At 40.4% G+C, this 26038-nt stretch overlaps 1 protein-coding gene across 4 annotated transcripts in view; it reads left to right on the top strand.

The window, feature by feature from the left end:
- The first annotated feature begins 878 nt into the window (after positions 1-878).
- APBB1IP (amyloid beta precursor protein binding family B member 1 interacting protein) overlaps positions 879-26038 on the top strand; it is a 68034-nt gene continuing 42874 nt past the window's right edge. For 2 of the 4 annotated variants that reach the window (XM_061997265.1, XM_061997264.1), the window contains exons 1-4: positions 1436-1502; positions 16183-16254; positions 19498-19585; positions 21323-21615. In XM_061997265.1, coding sequence (XP_061853249.1) covers positions 1491-1502; positions 16183-16254; positions 19498-19585; positions 21323-21615 — 465 coding nt within the window. In that variant the 5' untranslated portion in view covers positions 1436-1490. Of the gene's footprint in view, positions 1008-1435; positions 1503-16180; positions 16255-19497; positions 19586-21322; positions 21616-26038 lie in introns of those variants that run through there. The other 2 variants (XM_061997266.1, XM_061997267.1) reach the window with 2 other exon arrangements.

Below are 26038 nucleotides of genomic sequence, written 5' to 3'. Positions count from 1 at the left end.
TACTATTCCCTAAATGCATTCTTAAATATGGCTCAGCTGCCTCAGCTGGTATTTTTCAAAGCAATGAGCCCTTAAAGCATTCAAACATTTTTTTCACAGTGCAAAACATGGTGGTAATTTAAAATGGTAATTTATATTTACCATCCTTCTGCTATAATTATCTCCAACAGTGTTAAGAGGAACAGAACATGTGATTTCTTGGCTGCTTTGGAGCAAAACCGAAAGGTTTAATAGAAAATGCCTGTAAACACAAGATTAAGTTAAACTAGCTGTTGACTTGTAAATTGAAGTAACAGGAGGTGGTGACATCTTCACCTTTTTTTTCATGACATTTTACTGTCTCTCACTACTTAGATATTCAAGAAAAAAAAAGATCAGCCAAAAGTATTGGTTTGGCAAAGTTATGGACGAGGAAAATACGATTTTAAATCAAGAGAGTGTTCTATTTGCGTGCTGCTTGCAGCACTTAAAACCATCCAGAAGAAGTGCAGGGGAAGAAGGGTTGTGCTGTCCGTGGGGCTACTGCCTCTGTACCCGCCACAGCCTCTCCGCCGGGGCCTCCATCCTCCTAAGCTTTCAGAAGGCGAACCTCGGGTACCGTTTTGTGGGCAGCCTGAGTGGCCCCAAGGCTCCTGGGAGGAGGAAGCCTCTCCGCAGCCGGGAGACTCGTCTACCCCGGCTTGCCGCATCCCCTTCTAACGGCGAGTCCCCGCTACGGGACGGCGTCGTAAGACACGGGCGCGACTCCTCCTGCCCCCGTCGGGCGGCTCTCACGGCCCGGGGAGCGACTCTCCCGCGCAGGCTCTGCGGAGCGGCTGCCCGCGGGGCGAGGGCGGAGGCGGCTCCCTCGGAGGTGGGCGTCCCAGGCCGACCCGACAGCCCGCGGGGCGGCCCCACAGGCGGCGGGAGGGCGAGCTCTCCTCGTGTTGGGCTGCTGTAACGTTGCCCTGTGTGTTCTGCTTCCCGCACCTCCGGGACCTGGTGGCCCGCGCCGCCCGCCCGCCAAGGTAAGACGGGCAAGGAGGGATTATCGGGACCTCCAGGGCTCCCAGTGCAAGCCTGGGACTCCGACGGGGCGGGAGGGCGGAGGGGCGGCCGCCGCGGGAAGAGTGAGGCGCCCGGTTGCGGCGTGGCGGAGGGCGCGGGGTGTCCTACCAGCTAGCGTGAGAAGTTGTGCCGGCAATTACCGGCACTCGGGGTGGGGAGCGCTGGGCACGCGTTGCGGTGAGCCCGCCAGCCCCCTCCTTGCCACCCCGCCGCCCGTGAAGGCACCTCTCAGACACAGACTTCCACCCTTCTCGGGACAAGGGAGACCTTCCGACGGCAAACGGGGCCTCGGATGGATGAAGTGGGATATAGCGCTGGGGTGCTGGGTCCCCGTGTTGCTTTTGGATAGGGTTAACCAGAGTTAGATCTTCACTATGCTCGAACCCTGAGGGGGTGAGTAGGAGATTGATCATTTGCCAGGAAGGACTGCAGAAGCTTTCCTGATGCCTCCAGAGGTGAGTGGGATCCCGGGGGACAAACTGTGTCCTGTGGCCGCGTTGGGGAAGTGAAGGCAAGCAGGGGTAACTCCAGACCAAGCTGCCTCTCATGAGCAGCCAAAAACTACATCATGTGAATATGCTAATTCATCAGTCGTAAATTAAGTATGTGGTGTATTCAAGGCAAAACAGCCAGTAGAAACTTCAAAGGAATGCAGTTTAGGTCTCTCTACTAGTGATGTATTTAACCACGTGGTGTAGGAAGTAATAGATGTATCTCCAGACTTTGAAGTGTCCCATTCCTACATGATACTCTCCCCTAAATACCACAGAAAAATAATATAAATATGGTCTTCATAAGCTTGGGATGGTTTTTCAATCTCATGTGAACCAAAAGAGAAGTTATTAAATCCATTCATTGTCACACTGGGAGGGTGTACCAGGTAGGGTATTTTAGCCAGCAAATCATCTAGACTGTCTTAACTGTCATTAAAAATTTGGATGCAGGAATACATCCTGAATTATATAGGGTGCCACCAAACTGGGACAGACAACTTGACTTTTTGATGTCCCTTCCTGTCCCTGGTTACTCTGCTTCTGTGATGGATGTACCTTCAACTTGACCCTACCCCTCAAAAGTTCTGTTTGTAGGATTTTGGTAGTCATTTTTCCTTTTTGGTTCTAGTTCCCCATTGTGAATTATGTTGGCATGCATGTTTTGTCATCTGCTCCTGACTTGATTCTGAAAAAAATACTCATTTTGCATGTGACTCTATTGATGTCACTGTTAATGAATTACCCTCCTGCTGCACAACAGTGGTGTAAATGTAGTGTTTCTAGGATTTCATTTAGTACATCTGTTTCTTTAGAGACAGATACATAAGCCTCAGTGCTTCAGAGGATTGTACTAGATGATCTGCTCCACCTGTGTAGGCTCCCACTCATTTCTCCTCACTTAATATGCTACTAGAAACTTACAAAGAATGTGAATTTAGGTTAAAACTTTGCTTAAAATGGAATGTTTAACTCCTTCTTGAACATATTTTCCCCTGTGGGCTTTCCAAGGAGACTATTACATTTAATTGTACTTCATGCTTTGTGCAAGAATTGTTTAAAAATTGAGATAATTTGTTTCAAAATATGAATTACAAATGTCTTTGGAAGGTTTAGAGCATTACAAATAGCTGAGTGATCCTTCTTTTATATTCTCAAATCATTCTGATCTGTAACTGTAAAAATGTACAGTGTCTGAAAGGGTACTTTTAATCACTCCCTGTGTCTTCTCTCTCTGAAATACCTCCTGTGAGTACTACAGACTCTTCTGTGTTTGGAGGCAAATATTGACTGAAGGCTCAAATAATTATTGGGTAAATTGTGTTTTAATTGTTCATGCTGGAATTTATGATTGTTTGGTATGCACTATCTTCAAGCTGGGTGTAATGCCTTTGAAGTGCTGGTTTGTTTTGTTATCAAATAAGTTTTTTCAAGCTAAGTTTGATTTTTACAGATCAACATTCAGATTCTCACTGTACTTGTGCGTTGTCTGCTAGATCACAAACTGTAACCCATGCACCTGTGAATCAGGCTGTAAACTTGACCTTTAATTTGTAAAGCTTTAGAGGCTAACATATTTGGGAGGATCACAGTTTGTACAAAGAGGACAACAGTATGAACAGGGAGACAGCTGGATGTTGTAGTAGCTCAACTCAGTACTGTGGCCTGAGATTTCTTATGCAGTAAAGAATTTACCCAGCCCAATTATTTTGCTTTTGCTGTTTCACCTTTCCCATTAGCAGAAATTTCTTGCAGTAGTAAGGGAAACAGGAAGCAGAAAGCTTTCCTTCTCTTGCTCTGCAATATGTTGTGAAGGGAGAGGTAAAACTTGGATAACTATGGATGGAGGCATCAGCTACTGCATCACTTTGACCCTACAAAATGTCTGTGAAAGGTGGAACAGGCTGCCCAAAAGGGTTGTGGAGTTTTCTTCTCTGGAGACATTCAAAACCCACCTGGATGAGTTCCTGTGTAACTTACTCTAGGTGGTCTTGCTCTGACAGGGAGGTTGAATTGGATGACTTTCAAGGTCCCTTCCAGCCCTTGAGATTCTGTGATACCAGTGTGGAGTACTGCTGGAGCTGAGAGGAGGGGTTGCCTTGTTCAGGAACGGACCTATTTTGTTTGCAAGTTTATAAACATCTGTCCTTTGAGAAGAACACTTGGGAATGTGAATTTTCTTCAAAGAGTGTTTGTTTCAGAGGTGGTTTTACAGGAATGCAGCTGAATTTTGTTTTCCTACATATCATTCTAGTATCAAGGCTCCTATCCTTTCCTGCTCACTGCAAACTACATGTGTTTTTCTTTCCCACAAACATTTTTTTTCATCTTTCGTTTCAGTGTATCTTGATTTGTTTTGTTGTAGGCCCATCTGACTTGTTTCAGTGATGGCTTCACATGGTCAGATGCTGATCTGCGGTGAAAGTGAAAATAAGACTTCTTGTTTGCAGCAGTATATATATAGAAGCTTTAGCTTGATTCTTTTAAAAGGTCTCTAGTGACGATTGTAGCAGACCTTCTGCATCCATGCAGACCTTCCAAAGCCCTTCTTGGATTTCACAGGTTCCTCACCCAACTTTAGACATTACCATTTTATTTAGTTACCTGAGGTTCTGAGTCACCTTTACAGTCAACAGACTGATAAAACTTGATTCAGCTGCCCCATTTTAGACAGCTACCATGACTCCCATTCTGTAAAATTGCTTTTAATTCTTTCCCTGCATTAACTAAAAGAGCCTGGGATGACCAGGACAGATGCAGATGCCATAGAAACTCTACCATATGTCTGCTTAATGGCTACCCTAGATCTTAACAAGTATAGCTGTCCATATAGAAGACAATTTGTCGCACTGCAAAAGACAGAAGTTAGGATGCCACGTTCTTCACAAGTTTCTGTAGGAGACTTTGTAGCATTTACATGAGCATACATGAACACATGTTCCTCACCACCCCTCAGTATTAATTTATAGCATTGTTCTGGGACTGTGAGTGAAAAGAAAACACAAATGACTTTGATTTCGCTTCATGTGAGAATTCAGAAACTAGTTGATAATGACTGTTTAAAAAGTTTAAGTCTGTCATTAGTTTCAAAGCCTTTCTTCCAATAAAGTGGTCTTTTAGATTTGTGCCTAGGTAACTGCTTTCATAGTTTTTGTGACCAGAAGCTACATCAGCCTGTACACATCACTATTTCTTTTCATTGAGTGTTGATCCAACATCCTATGAGTTTGGACTGAAATAAATTAGGGCTACAGTTACTAGGAGTATTTGGAGGAGCTGATGTATTATCAATCCTAGAAGAAAAAGAAGGTTCACTGTCTATGAACTAAATTCTTCTAGGATACTCTGTTTAGAAGTGCATACAGAGATATTTCTGATAGAAGTTTTGCATTGGATGCGTGTCCTCAGTTCATATCCATTTTTACTTTCATTCTGTATTTACTTTTAGTCTAAAACAGTGGATGTGAAAGTGTGAGTTAACACTAATATTAAAGGATGAAACTTCATGTGTATGTGCTATCAGTGATGGACAGACCCTGGTGGGGTCTGTACCAGACATGGTGGGTACCACCAACAGCAGAGAGTTCTCAATTGTCCTCAGACAATCCAACTGATACAATAAAAGTGTTTGTGAACATCTTGTTATTGTGGGGAGCAAATATGCTTCTAGCAGCATTGCTAGTGTGTCAAGCATAGGTAAAACAGCTAGTAGCCAAAATCAGAGACACTTAACTTTTTGCTGGTAAAAATCACAAAGGACCTTTGGAATCCACAGTTTTATGCAAAAGATAAAACTGTCTGCATAGAAGGCAACTCACCAAGAGAATGGGCAGCTCTAACAGAATTTATACTTTTGAGCACCGGTCCTAGGAAGAGTCAGGATAAACTTAACCCTGGGGATCTGTTCTTCCATGAAATTCAGCAAAGCCTCTCATAGCTGTCACTAGATTGGTCTCCTTTGTCTCCCCTGGGTCATGATGGAGTTGTTGTCTCAGACCAGATCAGTTATTCCATCCCTTTTCCACTTGCAAAGGAAAAAAAGAGAGTGATACAGTGGCATGTCCTTCTGATGGAAAACCTTACAGAAATGGAAAAAATATAGTATAAATATAAAAAAATTCTTCTTATCTTGATGCCTTTTCTTCTCGTACCTGATTTCTTTGTGCAACTCAGGGCTTACGATGCTATGGCAAAGTAGCCATAGCCATAATGCCTTAGTGAAAGGGGAAAGGTGTGACCTGCTGCTCCACCTTGACACACATGAGTTGATGGGGCCGGATAGAATCCACTTGAGGGAGCTGGCAGAAGTGCTTGCCAAGCCACTCTCCATCATCTGCCTCTAGTCCTGGCTCACTGGCAAGGTCCCAGAGGACTGGAGGATGGCTAATGTGACACCTATCTATAAGCAGGGTTGGAAGGAGGATCATGGGAACTACAGGCCGGTCAGCCTGACCTCAGTGCTAGGGAAGGTTATGGAACAGATTAGCCTGAGGAGCATAGAATCATAGAATGGTAGGGGTTAGAAGGGACCTCCAGAGATCATCTAGTCCAACCACCCAGCCAAAGCAGGTCCACCTAGATCAGGTCACATAGGAATGTATCCAGGCAGGTCTTGAAGACCTCTGGAGAAGGAGTCTTCACAACCCCCCTGGGCAGCCTGTGCCAGGGCTCCCTCACCTCAACAGTGAAATAGTTTTTTCTTATATTTAAGTGGAACTTTTTGTGTTCCAGCTTCATCCCATTACCCCTTGTCCTGTCACCAGATACCACAGAAAAAAGGGATGTCCCAACCTCCTGACACCCACCATTATTTGTAAATATTAATGAGATCCCCCCTCAGTCTCCTCCAGACTAAACAGCCCCAGTTCCCACTGACTTTCCTCAAAAGGAAGATGCTCCAATCCCTTCATCGTCTTGGGGGCCCTACACTGGACTCTTTCCAGAAGTTCCTTGTCCCTCTTGATCTGGGGAGCCCAGACCTGCTCTGAAATGGGTGAAAAACTGTCTGGATGTCTGGGCCCAGAGAGTTGTAGTGAATGGGGTTAAATCCAGTTGGCAGCCAGTCACCAGTGGTGTTCCCCAGAGCTCAATACTGGGACCTGTTTTGTTTAACATCTTTATCAATGATCTGGATGAGGGGATGAAGAGCGCCCTCAGTAAACTGGCAGATGACACCAAGCAGGAAGGCTCTTCAGAGGGACCTGGACAGGCTGGAGCGATGGGCCAAGGCCAATTGCATGAGGTTCAACAAGGCCGAGTGCTGGGTCCTGCACTTGGGTCACAACAACCCCACACAACACCATAGGCTTGGGACAGAGTGGCTTGAGAACTGCCTTGCAGAAAAGGACCTGGGGGTATTAATCAGCAACCAGCTGAACATGAGCCAGCAGTGTGGCCAAGAAGGCCAATGGCATCTTAGCCTGTATCAGAAATAGTGTGAGCAGTAGGACCAGGGAAGTGATTGTCCCCTTCTACTCAGCACTGGTGGGGACACACCTCATCTGTGTCCAGTTCTGGAATACTATGTCACAGAATACTGTGTCCAGTTCAGGGCCCTTCAATACAGAAAGGACATGGAGGTCCTGGAGCGTACCCAGAGAAGGGCAACAAAGCTAGTGAAGGATCTAGAGAACAGGCCTTATGAGAAGTGGCTGAGCGAGCTGGGGATGTTTAGCCTAGAGAAGAGGAGGCTGAGAGGAGACATGATCACGCTCCACAACTACCTAAAAGGGAGTTGCAGTGAGGTAGGGGTTGATCTCTTCTCTCCAGTAATGAATTATAGAACGCAGGGAAGTGGATATAAGTTGTGCCAGGGAGATTTAAATTGGACTTTAGAAAGAGCTTTTTCCCTGAGAGGGTTATTAAACATTGGATCGGGCTGCCCAGGGAGGTAATGGAGTCACCATCCCTACAGATATTCAAAAGACACATAGATGAGGTGCTGAGGGATATGGTGTAGTTTAGTGATGAGTCTGGCAGTGTGAGGCAAGTGGTTGAGCTCAATGATCTTAAAGGTCTTTTCCAACCATAGTGATTCGATGATTCTGTTCCAACGTAACATCTCGTCTGTGGTGACTCCAGGCCTCCATCTTCCTTACAGATCTTCATCTGAAATCAGCTTATTGCTCTTTGTATGCCTGTGCATTCTATAGACTGAAAGAACTAGCTTTTCTAGGCAGAAGGACCTTGAAATTGTATCTGACTCTTCAGTCAGTAGTAAAGCTGAGAAAAAGGTTTAGAAAAAAAGTCTTAATTTAATTTTTTGACAACTCCCTATGATATTGAGCACTGTACTTTGGTGAAATACCTGCACTTTCCTGTTAAACATTACTTGCTTTATTTGATTTTAATATATGAACTGTGTATGAAACAAGCAGATGGGTTCAATAAGATTTTTATAGATTTGTTTTCACCCTTTTCTTCATTCTTACCTGTTAGAGCATATTGTGCTAGTGTTTTTTCCTCTTTCATTCTTCTTTTCCCACCCCATGTGTGTCCTCCCTACAACATTTCTGGCAGTAATAAAAACGTGTGATTGTAAGAGATAAGATGGTGATTTAGAGCTTTTGCCAATGACTAGGGCCTAGGAAGAAGTTATTTGTATGGGTAGGCGTTATGTCATGGACCCTGATAGGTGTGAGGGAGTGAATGTCAGGAATGATGAGTCATTGGTTATTCAACATAGCAGCCTTTGCTCTTAAATTTTGTATTGTTACTTGTAACTTCTCATTTTCTTTTCTCCTTTTTCCCTAAGTTTATGCTATTATTTTCATTATTCCACACTCAATATATCCCCCATTTTTTCCCCCATTGTGGAATCCTGTGTGCCTTCCTCTCCCATCTGGGGGCTTTCTTGTCTACCACTTTCTGCTTGTTAGACAGTCTATTTTGTGGGATTTGCCTGCCTTATGGATTGTAAAGCTAAACATTAAAATCTTCCTTTAGTAGAGAGCCACAAAACAATTCCCATAGCTCAGTGACCTGGGGGTAGGGGAGTTCTGGGAATAGCACAAAAGTAGCACAAGTGAGAATGAAATGCTTATAGCCCACCTGCTCCATTGCAGCCTGAAGTTAGGCTGATCATTCTGTTGGATCAAGAAATTCTTAGTAACTGCACTGTTTTTTTTAAGACAGTCTCTTATAGTCATGTAAGTTTCACAGAGCAGTGTTGGGTAAGTGGAAGAAACAGGAAGGAAAACATTACACCAACAATCAGCAAACTACAGATTATGGAAGGGAAAGTGGAAACAGAACAAATTTGTGCTGTTCAGACTTACATTACTCTCTCATTTTTTTTGTTCTTCCATCAGGGTGGGGAATGGGAGGAGCCTAGAACTGAGATTAATATTTTCTGGTAACTTGAATGTCAGCAGTTGTTTATACCTGAATAGAACTGAAGTAGACGTATCATCTACTTAGGACAGATGCTCCTAGATCAACCGATGTTTCGTGAGCTGAATCCAGCTCAAGGGATGCACTTCTGCCTTTCCTAAGAGAAAATAAGTTGGGAGAATGGACATCTTGTTCCAGTAATCCAGCACAGCATAAGGAATTGTTTCTTCTGCCAGTCTGTGTGAAGGTGTAGGACTGGAAATACATCTCCTCCTACCATTTCATTCTACAAAGAGAATTTGTGCTGTCTATGTGGTTCATGAGGAGAAATTTCCCAAACTGGACCATTCTGCAGTAAATAATTCTGTGACAAAGGGAAGATGACCAAGTCTGTAGCCACACAGTATTTCTGAAATATTCTTAAACACTCAGGCCAGACTAAAGCACGCTGTCTGCTGGAAGGATACTATATAAAAATGAACAAAAGTGTCATGGTTTTAGAGCTGCATAAAAGCAGTCCCCTTTGGGAGTTGACAGGAGGGAAATTCTGATACGCAGGAATTACTCCCCATCTTTCTCCTTCCTGAGTTTGTGCTTTACACAGGGTGTTCTAGTTCTCCTTCCATGGAGTGCTTTTAATTCTCAGTCCCCGTAGCATGAGTACATTTGGGGTACATTTTCTGGAGCCCAGAATCTGTGTCTGTGCCTAATAGTTCCAGAGAGGAGTTTGATGAATGAGCTGTCTTGCATTTAGCCTGCATACCATAATCCTCTACACTCCTTTTCCATAGCCATAGCATACATTGCCTGTCACTAGCTAAATGTTCTTCCTCTCCTCTCTCAGCGCAAGAGCCCTTTGCTAACCCCTTCCTCTGGGCGCAAGTAACTTCCTCCTGACATACTGTAAATATGCTTTTAGAGAGTCCCTTGTTCCTCTCAGCCTCTCTTAACTCTCTGGGACTGATCAGTAATGTTGCCATCCTGTCTCACCCTAAGAACAGTTCCCACAGCTGCTTCTCTCAACCACTCTCAGCAAGGCAGACAAAGGGAGAGAGGATATGTTTGGGGCAGTGCATGGGGGAGAGGGGAAGACTGAGGAGCTCAGAAGTGATGGATGTTGGCATCATCTGAAACACATTCTCAGACTCCCTGTCATGTGGTGCTTTGCAAACATACTAAAACTCTTTCTCTCTTGTCAAAGGAAAAGGAAGTACTCATATCACTGAAAAAGGTGGTGTACTTGTGCTCAGCTGGTGTACTCATGCATAGGAGTTCCCATGGTGGTTAAATTATCATTATCATATTGACAAAACAAGGGTAAAATATAGTTGCTGTCATTGTTGAAGTACAGCAATGTAGCTTTCAGATCTATGGAATCTATGGGGTTTGACCCAATAAAGACGACTTCTAAATTCAGTCCTAACTGCAGGTTTGTTCCTCTAGTACAAGTGAGTTAACTTGTGAATTTCCAAACCAGCAAAAAGGGAACAAGCTTTCCAGATGTTTAATTGTATAAATGACATAGTTACAATTTCCTTGAAACAGAAGTCAGAGCTGTGAGTTTGGAATGCTCTTATCTAAAATCTTTGTGCCTACATCTTGCTGAGTAATTCTGGGGTTAGTAGGTGTTACAAGTTTAATTATCAGGTGTGGCTTCAGTCTTGCTAGAGTCAGTTTGAGCACATGATACAAGATAACAAGGCAACTGGAGTCAAAATGCCTTTCCATAGTGCATGTGTTGGAGCAGCCAGTGGAAAATGCTAGAAGTGTTTTTTGTGGTCTGCTCACCTGAAGATGCTTTAGTGCCCCAGGTTAACATTAGAAAAGATTTCTCTTACATGATTGTATTTATCTGCCATTTTTATTTTCATCCAAAGCCAAATGTGACTCACTTTTAAACTAGGAAGAGTACTTTGCAGTTGTATCAGTCTTCCTGCAGCCCTGAGTGTTTCAGTGTGTCGCTTTTATTCTGTCATGAGCAACGACATGTCACACCCATTGCTGAGATAAATATGCAATGTAATTTCAGCTGCAGATAAACCTACAGTCATTGGCATACCAGGTTTCCCAGAAGAATAGGTGATGTTAGTAAGAAACTGCTGTCAGAGTTATTTATGTGTGCAAGCTGTGCCAGTTTTTCTTGGAAAATGTCACACATATCAATGTTAGGTAAGCACAGTTCTGGAGGCAGTCTGATTGCTTTTGAGCCATCCTTTTCAAAATGTAAGTTAGTATTAAACCAGAAGAGAGTTACAGAGTGATACTACGTTGTAAGAAAGGGAAAAGTCAATATGCTAATTGCCAGATCCAATTGAGATTTTGAAGCTTGAGAGCAGCTGCTGTTTCTACTTTTATCACTCCAAAACTTCAATTTCCTTTCTTAATATCTACTAGAATTAATAATGAGATTATTCTTCTAGGTGGAATTCTAGAGACAGCTGTTCTCTTGTACTCAGTAAAATTGATCTGAATATCTGTTAGGTCTTTTTTTACTAGACATGATGCAATAGCTACTTGAGAAATTTCTACCCTGCCTCACTTAAGTATGAGACACTTGAGTAATCAGGTTCTTTTCTTGTCACTTAACTGAAAAATCATTGGAAGAAAGCTAATTAGATCTATCTCAGACCTGCAGTTATTCAGCCAGCAAGTTGTCTCTAGCAGTGGTTATCATCCCATGCTCCAGAAGGAAGTACATGAAATCCTGTGCTGGAAGGTGTTGTGAAACCTGTTTGTCATGAAAGCTTAACTGATTCTAAATTGGTGGAGCCTTTGTTTTAGGTCTTGAAACATGAGGTTTATTATCCTTGCTTGCAACTCCCTGAAATACTAACACTTGTAGCTATAATTGCTTACAGAGAAAACTCGGCTTGTGAATTCACCAGTTTTGATGCTGTTTCACAGTTAACACTGTGCATGTTTCCTAGGAACAGTTGTGCAGACTTTCATTTACTATCCCATTGATTTTGTGTTATAAGGGAGGATGAAATAGTGCCTCAATGCTTTTCCTCTAGGTTTTGATGCATTTTTCATGTCAGTTTCCTGTGACAATGTTACCCCTTTCCAGCTTTGCTCTTTATGGTGTGGCTTCTGTCTCTTCCATCTGTCTTACCTATAATTCTTTTTTCCCATTTTTGCTATGGGATGATCTACATTGTGTAGATTGCCATAGGCAAGGATAAATGTCTGATCTGAGTGATTTAAACATTAGATTATTATGAGTCTCTCTGAAACAGTAAAGGTTTCTTCATTCCACTCCAGAAAGCATTTAAGCAGTAAGCATTGGCAGGAAGTTACAATGCTGGTAAGTGCTCATTAGTGTTCACTTTGGTGGACTTGGTACTCTGACATACTGTAGTGCAGGGACTAAGAAGTGAACCTGTACTTTTGATCTTTGTGACTTCTTAAAAATATACTTCATGTAATTTTTTTTATCCTTGCTATTTGCATTATGTACCAATTTAAATGCAAAGCATTGTAGTTACTCTTAACAAACGTGTCCCTAACTGTTCACCAGATCACCAAGCGGAATGGTTCCTTATATTTTTTGTAACATGAATTCACTGTATGTCTTTGTTACACTGATACCATGCCATTCCTCATTCCTTTTTTGTTTATAGCCCTTAGGTAGATTAACCTATATCAACTCAACTGAGACAGGGTTGTGGAGATGGTAATCTCATGTGTGATACCGTTAGTGTTTCCTGTTCAGTATTGCACAAAGGGTTTGAGTTTGTTTTCAAATGGCAAGTGCAGAAGCCTTGTTGCCACGTGACTTAGACCACTCTTCCTGTTGAAAGGAACTGGCTTTCAGTAACTCTAAGAGATGCCAGATACTAACAACTCAAACTCAGCTTTGTGTAGTACCATGCCTGGGTTTTTTTGAGCTGAGCATATAATTACTCTGTCAGCTTTCATTGTATTTTTAGTAGTTTCTTTTTTAAATAAGGTAAGTTTTGTGTCATTGTTTTACTACTCCTTCTGCTAGCTTCCTGATAAGTGATAATGATTCTATTAATTCCATTTCCTATTGTTCATGGACATAGTGTTGTTGTCTTATTTAAAGGTGCAAATCACAAAACTTTCTTCATTCTTAAAAAAATAAAGTTGTTTTATTATTCTTTCTAGTATCTTAACAAATCAAAATGTATGCAACCATGCAGCACTCATATTCAACTTTTAATGATAGAGTTTGTATTATAGACAAGGAAAGGCAGTCCCTACTCCATCTGTCAGTACATGACACTAACGAGCATAGGTGAGGTTCTACTAAAGCCAGGTATGGTTATGCACTTTGAGTAGAAGGACTGCTTCTCCTTTCTTGCATCTGATCAAGAAACCAGAAATTGGGAAGACAAACAATAAATCTAGTAGGTTATGAGGACTTCTGTTAAATGTTGAGGTGACTGTTGATGAGTCAAAATACAATGGGTTGGTATGTATGCATTATATAAACCTGGGAGAGTTTAATATGTGTAAACTAGATAGTGAGAATTAGTGGTTACTGTATCAAGCTTAAGAGAAAAGCACCCAGCCCCTTAGATACACAGCATGAGAAATGCGTGGGTATTTTAAACAAAAGTTTTCAATGAAGATTTGAGAATGTGGAATTTAGGAGAAATCAAAAACAGGGAATACTTTTGTGCATATGCTTGATGTCACTTCCAAAAGTGGTCTAGGAGACATAAATCACTTTAAAAATAGGCTAAGTTTCACATAAATGCTTTCCCACAAGCCCCTCCCTACCGTGTTTATTCTTGACAACCACAATTTCCTCTTTTTATTTTAATTCTGATTTTTTTTTAATGCTGAAATTATTATGTGTAATGTGAAATTTATTGTAAAATGCTGTCGTCTTCTCTTCAATGTATTGCAGCTGGTAGTAATAACTAGACTTACTAGTTATTAGTACTATATACAGAAAAACCTGACAGAAAAGTTACCTTTAGTGCATATAGAAGAGGACTACACATGAAACTCAGTATACTTCTTGGGTACTTCAATCTTTTTACCTTTGGTATTAATAATAGCTCACACACCTGTAAGTTTCACTTTGAGTTTCTGGCTTGAGTAAGTTCAAAGCTATTTATAAATAAGTCCAAAGAATTTGCTGGTCCAAAATGCAGCAACATCTTTACTGAATGGGAATAGTCCACAAATCTCTATGTTGTTTTGTCTGTTTATTCCTACCGTGGCAAGCAAATAAAAGAGCTAGAACTGATTGTGGATGGACAGTCTTTTGCAGTTCCAGTTTTGGGGCCCATTTTAGTGTGTTTTGCTTTTCTAGCTCTTGATAAAATCCCTGATGAATTTGGAGAGTTCTCATATCAGTTTGAAATCAGTGAGTTTTAACATAAAAATATTATAAGAGTATTTGGTGATTTTTGTTGATTTTGTCTTCCTAAATCCAATCAATATAAATTCAAGAGGAGAAAAAGGATACCAATAGGGCCAATGGCTTGGTTACAATGTGGTTTTATTAGTCTGATGATGACAATGGATATCTTTTCACAGAAAGTGACACTGATGTATTTCCTTCTCAAAATACATGTTCAAGCCTTCTCCCTTTTTCCATGTGCTTATGCTACAAAAAACTACCCTACTATTAAATGTCATTTATTTGATCAGTGACTAATTCATCTCTAATTTACAGTGGAAATTCTTACAGAATTCTTTGCACGTTGTTTTTTTCATAGGATTATGTTATTTTCCTTATGAATTAAATGTCTGAAGATTCAGAAAATCTTATGATTGCAAAGAAAGAAGCTCTAAATTTACTAGAACCTGTAAAAATCCTGTAATTTGATGATTGTTATATGATGTAACATTAACTTCTCTTACCCTTTTTTTTCCTGGTTAGCTGCTGAAAAGGATTCTTAGATTTTTATTTTTTCACCTTTTTAGACAGTTTTTACAATCAGAGTAGTAAGTGAAGTAACCAAGTTACCAAGAGGAGTAACTCAAGAGTAATTTTCCACCATTTTTATATTTCTGTTGGAGAAAAATACAGCAAAGCAGGATTTCAGTTTGTCAAAGGAGCCAGTATGAAGACTTCTTCCTGAAAGTAGATCTAACCAGTGCTTAAAAAAACCCACAAACCCATACAAATTGCTAAGGCTGCTAAGAATCCCTCAGCACATATTTTGTTCTCCTAAATCAGAAAACAGGAAAACATAAAATTATTCATTATTATTTAAGCACTGATGAGGTACTTGTCAGTATGAACTGCTGTTCCGTTTTTTTTGTCACATAACAAACCTGACTTCAATCTGCCTGATCAAATAGGTGTCATTTTATCTATCCTTCTCATGAAAATTGATTCTCCAAGTGCCAGGTGTGTAGGAAGCTACACAGCTGTTGATTGAAATAAAGGAATTAAGATGCAGTAATCATTTATCCGACCAGTATACTGCTGAATCTACAGAAATGGAATTTGAAAGCTCTGTATGATAACTGTGATACATACAGAGAGACTGAGCCATCCAGCGTGGGTTTATTGGCAATCAGTACCAGAGTCCCTTACAATCTCAAGCCTCTTAAGAAAATTATGTTTATAGTTCTTGTCTCTGGCAATGTTCCACCCTTTTATACTACTTCTCTCCATGCAAAGGAACAAATTTATAAGAAAGAGGAAGAGGATTATTACAGAAGCTGTCTCTCCCCAGTGCCTCAGCAGCACCAGCATGTGGTGCTGGCCTCACACCCTGCTTTTGCAATCAGAGCCACCATTTACGGTCACACAGCATGTGCCCGCTTTCCTGTCTCATTGCTCTCCTCAAATGACTTGAGATTAGATGAGACTTGAGTTTTCTCAATGTACTAGTATTTGAAAGGAAATAGGAAGAAATATTGAGTTGAAAAGTTGGTCATGTACCTAACTATAACCGGGTCTTGCACCAGATAACACCTGAGAAACTCTTGTTGTATTAGTCATCTAAGACAAAGAATGAAAGCTTTTCAAATGAAGCATTCAGGAATTTCTGAACCTCAAACTCTGTTTCCCTCTCTATCTCTCACTAGCCACGTTTCTTTTGATGTTTAAGACACACCTATGGTTTATTAGCTAATGGCTTCCTATGAAATGTAAATGATTCAAGGAGGTTGTTGGAACTCCTAATGAGTGTGGAGCATAAGTGTGTGTTTAAGCATATACAGGATTGAGATTCTGATCTATTAGTAGTTATTTCTAAACTATAAATAGAAGTTTTTGCTAGCCACAAACCATTCCAAAACGTTAATTTGGAATGCAATGTAAAAGAAAGTTTCATTGAACTTGTGATGATCCCTTGTCTGTGGATCTTTTTTCTTTCAGATGGAGCAAACATGTGATGATATCGACGAAATGTTCAGCAATTTACTTGGGGAAATGGACATGCTGACTCAGGTATATAATTATTTTTTTTCCATAAAGATTAGAAAAATAGCTATTATGTGTTAAAGAGGCAACTTTTCCACGTATTTTATGTACCTCCACTCTGAAAAAATACAGATATGTTATTTTGAAAAACCTTCAACTAAGTTTCTGTGCTTGATATTTAAAACAAGTAGGCTGAAGAATAAGGTAATACCAGTGCAAGCTAGATTGTTAAAGAGAGCTAACTGCTTATGAAAGATGCTTTCTCCAAAAAACCAACCAAGCAATTTAAATTCCTCTGGACTCAGTCCCAAGAAATTGAAAGATCCTGTCAAAACAGGAAGAGTTTGAGTCAGAATTTTCAGGTATGAATGCTCTGCATACATGGGTAAATGGGAACGTTGCCTGAATGGCAAACCCAAACTTTGGAAAGGAGATCTACATTTTAATATATGCATGAGAATCTTTAGATACAGCAAAGTACTAAGTTACAGGTAGGGTGGCATTCAAGATTTATAGAGATCTTATTGCCAGTGCAGAATACACTCTTGAGAGGAACTATAAAACAGCGTGAGCCTATTTCTAAACCTGTAGTAAGAATACTTCCTGCAAAGCCTAATGAAAGGAGAATTTTTGTTTTTAAGAAAAAAAACCCACAAAGTCACTACATTTGTTCTGTTGTAATAAATGCATGCTTGAAAACACTTAAGCTGTCATCTTGGATTCTTATACGAGTTTGATTGCTTATAGTCTCTCTTTTGAGGGATCTTTCCTCTTGGGGAATCCTAGTGCTTGCCAAATTAAATACCACTAATTCTGAGCCACAGAGAAGGAATTGTGCTTAAACTGTGTGAAAGCCAGGGTTTGACATGACATTCTTAGCTATCAAGTCACAATATATTGCCCCTTGGTAGTCCTTCTGCTTTTTAAGGGCTTTTTGTAACCATGCATGTTTATTTTATATATATGCATGTACATAAAGAGGGAGAGGTTTCGGGTAATCTCATTTCATCGTTGTGTCTTGAAAATTAACAAAAGGCTGCTTGTGATAAATTTTGCCTCCTCAGATTGGACACGGCACTTTATGAGTGCAGATGATGGGAAGAGAGTGCAGTGCTCATCAGTGCAGTTCTGGGTGGAATGGAACATGTTTATAAGATAGAGACTGACTCCTCCTCTCTAAAGTGCTGGCGTCACCTCTTACCTCAGTGTTGTATAGGAGAAGGGGATGGACATGTCTGAAAGCCTGAAGACTTTCAGTTAATAGACTTGAATCTTTAATTAATTTAGATTCTTAGTTTCCAAAATAAGACTGTAGATAGTTTTTCACCCTTTTTCAGCAATTTGCCTACTCCTAAAGTATGTATGTGTAAAGTATGTTTAAATGATAGAGGTGCACAGAGATGCCTTCACGATGCATAAAAAGGCTGAAAAATAAATGCAAGTTCAGAATTGGGCTTTTCTGCTATTTCTGTGTAATTAATTTTAAACTTTTTGTTAGCATTCTGATTATTTTCTCTTTAATTTCTCTTTGCATGTATTTTTTTCTGTGCTTTTATGGACACTATGAGATGTTGCGACATCTTGTTAGATTAGTAATGGTAATGGAAGTACTTCCTTCACCCTCTTACAGTCTATTTCATCAATACATTTTGTGCACTCCTTTTTTCCCCACTCTCTTTTTTTTTCCTTACTCTCCTTTTTTTTTTTGCTTTTCCTCAGGCAGTCATGTGGTTCATTCTCATCCTCTATTTATACATGTCTGATTTTATGAGAGTATTTACACAGAAACAGTTATCACTGCTATGTTTTCATAACTTCAGAAGAAACTAACATGTCCTGGGTAGGAAATAGGTGAAAGGAGCTGCCAAGAAAGAAAAACATTAGCATTAGTTTTCATGGAAAACTGTTGGTTTTAGGCAGCTGTAAGAAATGTGAATGCCTCTAGTACAAGTTGACTATAAACAGCAGTGGCAAACACTTCACAGGGATGTACAAACAAGGATATAGCTTGTAGAATATATGAAATATTCCTTCCATTCTGGACAAGACTGGTGAGACCTCAACAGTGTGACTGTGTCCAGTGTTAGCAATGCATTTCTAGGAAAAGGAGTGTGAATTGACGAGAATGGAGAGACAAGCAATGAGGATTATGAGAAAAGGAGAAAGCCCATGACCTATATGAAAAGACTGCATGATGTTATTTAGTCTAGAGACTAATAAAGATCTTAAAATATGTCAAAGACAGCATCAGAACAGAAAGTATTTGGTTCCTTGTGTCCATAGAGAGCAGGACAACAGGGAATGGTCTTCAGTTGCAGCAAAGGAAGTTTAGGATGGGCTTCACAAGAAAGGCTTGATGGCAAGAATAGTGAATTCAGTAATAGTAAAGCAATGGAACACGTTGCCAGAGGTGGTGATGGAATTTATCTATTAGGAAGCTTTTAAAATCAGATTAGGTCCACGTTCTTCAGGTATGATTCAGGTATAACTGACCTGCCTTAGGACAAATGTATGATCTAGACAGACGCTTGAAACTCCTTGTCTTGTCTACAGTATTTGCCCATTAGAGCTATCACCTTCCTCACTGTGGAAGGGAGGATGTATCTTTTTCTGTCTATACTGTGTGCACTTTCCTAACTTGTGAAGCATTGATTCCTTGCCTGTTCCCTAGACAAGCAACAAACTAGGAATTCTCTATTTAACTATTCAGATTTGCAGTTTACATTGTGTAATAGCAGCATGTTTTGTTATTTGTTGTGTTTCAGGTTTTTTTGCAAACAGCAGGAGAAAGCAATGGCTAGGTTATATTTGTATTAGTAAATAAAGCACTCTGACACAAATGGCTCTGCATAGCTCAAGCATGTACACACCTGAACTCATTCAGCACCTTCCCTCCACTTCCCTTCAAAAATCCCACCAAAACCTAAAAGTCAGTCCGTCTTTGTCCACTGTCTGTTAGAAACAGACCTGGCACCTGCTGTTCCCCAAACTGAGCCTGAGTGTTGCCTGACAAGAGTTTGAGATGGCATGGGTCAACATTGTATTGAGTAGCATGCAAGCTATTAAACACTTGGCATGGTTGTGAGGCAGTACCTGAACTCTTGTCCTAGCCTTATTTAGTTTTCCAGTCTAAGCAGAATCCCAGAAGCTAGTGTGTGGTGTTGTGTCCCTTGAAGAATTTTATTAGATGAATTCAGGTAATTGATTTGCAAATGTTAATGATAGTAATTATGTCATCAAATACCTGTTTTTTGTCTTCTACCTTACCAGAGTTTAGGAGTGGAAACTATGCAACCTCCATCCCCCAAAGTGTCCAACAATGAATTTAGCTTTACAGTTGGTTTTAAAGATTTAAATGGTAAGTAGCTGAATGGTCTCTTTCGTGGGTTTTGTGCTTATTTGAAATAACTTTAAAGCAGCAAATGAGGAGAGAAACTTCAAACACCCCAAACCAAAAAAACTCTCTGCTTTGCTGGGCTGGGGAAAGGTAAATTTGTGTGTCTTCAAAGAAGCTCAGTCTTATGTAGGAGTCAGACTTTAAAAAATATCTGAGTGTAGAGGAAAAAGAACAAGACCCCAAATAACTTTTCTGAAAGGCAGTATTTTTTTATGTAAAGGTTTCACTTAATATAAGATGAAGTTCCTCAGTGTGAGGTCAGAGCCGCATAAGCTTTTTTGTCCAGTGAAAGTGTTGGCTTCAAGCTGCTTCCACTTTACATTCTGGTTTGCACTGCCACTTTTGCATGCTCAGCTGCTTGCTGGGGCTATGTGACAAACCAAATAAGGGAATTTATCCAAATTTTTTCAAAGAACCCTCCCTTTGGTTTTGATTGAGGTTGGTTGATTTTTTTTTTTTTTTGTCCTTTTTACTGGAGCTGGTTGTTTGCATTTGTCTGAGTCAGTTTTAACCTGTATTTTTCTCTCAGAATCAGTTCATTATTAAGCTACCTAATGCCTCTACCAGCAAAATGGGTAAAGGTTTGTAGAGAGAAACATAAGCCAACTTTCAAACTGAAAGGAAAAGTGTGTGAAAGTACTCTATTAGCCTAACAGATAAAGCAGAGTAAACTGAGACATGTTCACATTTACTCTAAGTGATCTATTCTTTCTTGGACTGTATTATGATTCTATGATATTAGCATTTTTTAGTATCTAGCTCAGTGCTCTCCATCCCTTTCCAAAATCCCCCTTTAAGTGTTTGTGGGCTTGGTTTTGGGGCTGGGGATTTTTTTGTTTGTTTTTTTTTAACTAGGCTTTTCAAAGAGATTTAAAACACTTAATCTGTTGGTTCTTAAAGAACTGATCTCTTCTAGAAAGGTAAATCATCCTACAGGATGGTATTCCACAGGATCTCTGTACCTTATGGCTGGTTCAGACAAATTGCATATGAATTTCTGGTATAGGACTTTATCTTATACTCTGAGAGGGTAGGAGACAGAAAGCAAAAGTTACATTATTTCTGTCTGATTGATAAGATGCTTTGAGAAGAGACTCTCTTGTTTGTCCTTTTGCTTCAAGGATCCTCAAAACCCTGCATATTACATGAGGTATGTGGCAGATGTTGAGCATGCAATTACTGATGTGCTACAAATGTCTTGTGTCTTAAAGCTCTGATTCTGCTCCATGTGAATTTTAGAGTTGTAAAATAGTGGTAATATATTAAGATATTCTTCTAAGCTTCTGTTACATAGTTTGTTGTGTGCTATACCAGAACTTGCTAAGCATTTATGTGTGTAGTTAAGATAATAGCATCATGCATTTATATCATTAAGCACGTGCCCAGAAACCTTGCTGGATCAGGACCAGGTTTTGTAACATCATAAGAGCCTGAGGTTGTGTCACTGAAAATTAAGCTTCCTATCCTGTTTAATTTGTATTCATAGAGTTACTTGTACTCTGAACCTTAAGTATGACCAGGTTAATGTCTATTCCTAAAACATGTTTGTTACTTGAACCCATTTTAGATGTTGTTTCCTTTCCCATAACCCATCTATCTCTCAGTAACTGTGCCTTCTGCTATTTTGTCTCCATGGAACTGGGGACATATCCTTCTCCATTGTATTCATTCAGACACATTTTGTGGTTTTCTTTACAGAATCTTTAAGTACCCTAGAGGACAAAGACCTGGATGCTTTAATGGCTGATCTTGTAGCAGACATAAATGATGTTGAACAGAGAACTTTACAAGCCCAGAAAACTACTTCTGGCAATGAGCAAAGTATGGTCACTTATCCTTCAATTGGCTTGGACAGTGGCATGAATTCTAAATCCACTCTCTATGTTACCATTAATGAACAGTTTGGGGATGACTTGCCACCTCCACCTCCAGACCCTGATTTAGACCTTCCACCTCCACCACCACCTCCTCCTCCTGAGCCCCTCACCCAGGTAAGTCTGACTGGAACCTTGTTGTAGGTATTCAGTAGTTCTTGTAATTTTACAAGTGGTATTTGAACAACAGTGGAAATCCCAGGTAGAGACATCTTGGGAAGGTTTTGCAATGATGAAACATGCATGAACTCTGGGTGAGAGTTCTCTATTATGTGGGCTCAGCAATTTCTGCCTATTCTTTGACCTATTGCTCATTTCTTGACCTATTCCCCATTCCTTTGGCTTTCTGATCATCGTTTTGATAACCCAAGACAGGGATAAATCATTGTAAATGATTTACTGTAATGGAAAACTTGTCACTGATTTTTTTTTAAGTACTGATGAGTTAATATTTTTCCAAAAAAGAACTTGGCTTTGGTGTCAGTGCAAAGCATAGCCAAAGATCCCACCTTTTTGTAAAGATGTCGTTGTGTTTGTTCATTGCAGTCTGTGCTATTGATATTGATGAGACAGTTCTGTGGATGTTTCCCAAATCCATCCCTGGCCTAAATGGTTTCTTGCATAGGAAAAGCTCTTCAGTTCTACAAAATTCAGCATTTGCTAGGAGACTAGGAGACTAGGTACAATGCCGAGCACAAGAAGTACCTTTCCTAATCCTAACACAGAATTCCTCTGCTCACTCTCAGTCTGGGGAAGCAATGAACATTATCTGCAATATGGGACAAATGCCAAACTTATCAGTAGATACTCTTTATAAACAATTGGCTTATCTGTACACTAAAATTTCAGATTTCTCTCAACCTTCTTCATTTTCTTTTTCTTGCAGAGCTGTTTTAACAGCTGAAATAAAATGTGATATTCCTGGTAGAAGCATTAGAAGTTATTTTCTTTGATATGAGGTGATGGAGAGAGAGGGAGATAATATAAGAACTCTGTCCTGTTACAGCCCTGTGGGAAGAGTACCTGCTTTAGAAGACTGATACAGCACAAAAACCCTGACTCTGAAATCATTAAAGATCTCAAAGTATCTCTTTCAGTATTCATATGCATAGTAACAATGATGGAGAGAAGATATTTACATTTAGAGAATGGAAAGATTTTAATGAACGTGAAAAGAGCTCTGTCAGCCTGTGTAGTACTGTGCCATTCAGTTTTGCTTAAAACTGTGGACAATTCATTGCAGTTTAAAAGTCCACACAAACTAAATGTGAATCAGCTCAACTTTACTGCTTCTCCTGTGCTTAGCAGGACATTTAGCAAAAGGAACAGAAAAGTTGCTAAAAGAGGACCTGGTTATACAAAAGGTGATTCACTTGATAAAGCTTCATTTGATGCATAGGACCTTTCAGTGCTGTTAGAAGAGTGAAAGTTGTAAACATGTGGGAGGAACTTCACCATTTTTCTGTATCTCAAAGATATTGGTTAACTTCCTATCTTAAAGGATTATCAACATTTGCAAAAGCAACCAATAGACAGCTTCAGCAGCTGAAGTCTATTATTTAACTGGTGTGCTTGACATGGAGGAGATGCTATCAAGATAAGTTCTATCTATTGTCCTGAAAACATGTCCCCTTCTTGATTTAGACTCATGACCTTTAACAAAGTAAGTAGCAAGGTCCTAAATACTCTGGTTTAGAAGTTGAGGAAATAATGATCTGGAAGGATAGCTGGTTAGGTGGACTGAGATTAACCAATCTGTTGGACCCTGGGGCTAGCAATCAATGGTTTACTGGCTGGTAACAAGTGGAATCAACACTGGGACTTGTATTCTTCAGCATTTTCACCTGTGACCCAAGTGATGACATAAAAGATCATCTGTGGATGTGATGAAAATGTTTATAAATAAAGGCACTAACTGATATGAGGAATAGCCAGAAAAAAATCTCAGAAACCTAGCAAACTACAGGGTCTGACACCTGGAGTGGAATAACCCCACACCTTTGTACAGTTTGGGAGGCAACAGACTGAGCAGCATCCCTGCTGAAAAAGAGATGGCAGCCTGGTGGATGCCACTTTGGATAAGAACCTTGAGTGCAAGGTCATCTCAGTATGGGAAGCTGGCCTGCATTGGTAGGAACATGACCAGTAGATTGGTCTTTCTCTTGGCACTAGTGAGGCCACACCTGGAATACTGCACCCCATTCTGGGTGTGGACATACTGGAAATTGTTCAGCAGAGAGATCTTGGGATGATGACGGGCATGAGAGTGATCAGGGGCCAGCAAGGACAGGCTGAGGAAGCTGAGCTTGTTTAGTCTGACTGAAGAGGCTGGGGAATGATCTGATGATAGCCTAAAAAATACCCAAATGGTTGCTATGATGCTGGTAGAGCCAATTTTTTCCATGGTAGTGTTTTGTCATGTAACACGGGGCAACATCTACGTGTTGTAGCTTTGTAGTTTCGGACAGGACAGTAGGAGAACTTTTTCCATTTCAGGCAATGGTGCAGCACTGGAACAGCTGACCCAGAAAAATCATGGATTCTCTTTTTTTGGAAGTTTTTCAAGTTTTACCAGGCAAAGTCGTGGCTGACTTCACCTAGTGCTGGTGACAGCCCTGCTTTGGACAAGAAGCTAGACTACAGACCCCCCACACCTCCCTTCTAACCAGTGCTTCTCTATTGGATGCTATTCTGCATGACCTGAGGGTTAAATAAGATTTCAGAGTGAAAAGAGAATATACTTGCTGAATTCTGTGTACAGAAATGTACCTGGAAGTCCCTTCTCTCTCCTTCAAGTAAAGTGTTTCTCTGAGACTGTGTGCTGGGTTAAATCCCTAGCAGTGCGTTCTGGTCTCTTTGCAGATACAGGGAGAGGAGAGAGACGGATGGGAACAGGAGGTAGAGGTGTTTCTAAGGAATCTGTCTTAAGTAGATGATTTCCTCATTAAGGCACTGGTTCTGCTTTCTCCTGCAGCCCTGTCCTTGTTTTTTTGATACATGTTATGTTCAAGCACTGATGGCATACCCATTGTGTGGCTTACTGACCACAAAATTGCCTGTAGGGCTGCTACACAAGTAGCAGTGTGAATGATGGAGGTAATAATCATTTAAAATTTAATATGGAAAGACCTGATTTCAAATTAGTATTAACTGTCTTGGTTACTATTTGTTTTGACGTGACATTTCTGCTCAATAGAATTAAATGCAGCTGTAAATGGCCAGGGTTCTTGATAAGTGATTCTTGGAAGGCTGACTTTTCATTTTATACTTCTGGTTGTCTGTAGCCAAATAAGAATAGTGTTAATTCCCAATGCACCTGTGATACTAAGACTCTACTGGCTAACCTTTAAGTGTGCCAAAATTAAGAACAGTGTTTTTTTCAGGGAAGCACAGGCATCCATCAACTCTGATGTTGCTTTTCAGAACTGTCCTTAGGCTAAGTAAGGCTTTTATGTTTTCTATGATTCTCTGTAGGTGACTGTTATGTGCATGAGTTTGATGATCCAGAAAAACATGCTGATGGCACTGTAGTGAGAAACCAAATCTTTTAGCCTGTCAAAGCATTTCTTTAGCAGTGCTACAATTTTGCATCTGGTAAAATGATGTGAAAACATGAAGGCTCTCAGGTGAGAGCTTTGTTGCACAGATTTGTATAATGTATCAACTGTGTTCAATGCAGGTTGCACGCAGATGAAGCTTGAGTTATACCTGCCTAAAATATTCCTTAGAAGGATTGCCCTGAACACTCAATCCTTTTGGCTAAGATACTTTTCCTGCTTCCTACAGAGACGTGTTTTGAGATGGTAAGAGGTGGACCAGAGTGAGAGACTGTGTGCTCTTCCCTCTGTAGAAGTGTCAGCCTTACTGTGAAAGCCACTTTTGTCCAACACCTTCTTTTGAACTGCAGAAGATACTTTCAGATTATCAAAGCTAAGCATCTCTGAGCTGTAGCAATGCAAAGTTCCATACCTGAAGGAAAAAAAGGTGTTTTGTTTTTTTTTAAACTGATTGCCTGGTATTTATAGTGGAGAGTTTGACAACAGCAAATACTCATGAAGCCATCTCTTTCAGGCTGCATACCTCACCTTGTGTTTTTGACATCCTAAAGGATTGTGTCAATGCTTAGTTAGGTCTAGTTTCTTGCAAGTGCATCTCCCATGAGTTACAGCCACCTTGGGTTTCTCTTAGTTTGAAGACAACTAAAATTATGGCTTTCGGGTAGAAAATGGAGGCTGTAACACAAAGAAAAATTGTGTGGAAGCAGGAACATTGTCCCACAGTCAGTGACTGGAAGTTGGGTGTGCCTGCAAGCATAAAATTCTTCTTCCAGGGTCTGAGCATCCTCCTCTCCCTCTTCCACTAACATTGGTGTCTGTGGGGATGTTGCTCTCACATTCTCATTCCCTTCTACTGCTGTTGCAGTTTAGCACCTGCACAGAAACTTCTTCCCCTTCTCAAATACGTTATTCACAGAGGCATTACCTCAGTCACTAATTGGCCAGGCCTTGGGCAGCTGTGGGTCTGTCAGAATTGATTGGCA

This window comes from Colius striatus, chromosome 5 (genome assembly GCF_028858725.1).
Source record: "Colius striatus isolate bColStr4 chromosome 5, bColStr4.1.hap1, whole genome shotgun sequence".
In the NCBI taxonomy this organism is placed as follows: domain Eukaryota; kingdom Metazoa; phylum Chordata; class Aves; order Coliiformes; family Coliidae; genus Colius; species Colius striatus.
This window is presented reverse-complemented; position numbering and strand designations above follow the sequence as displayed.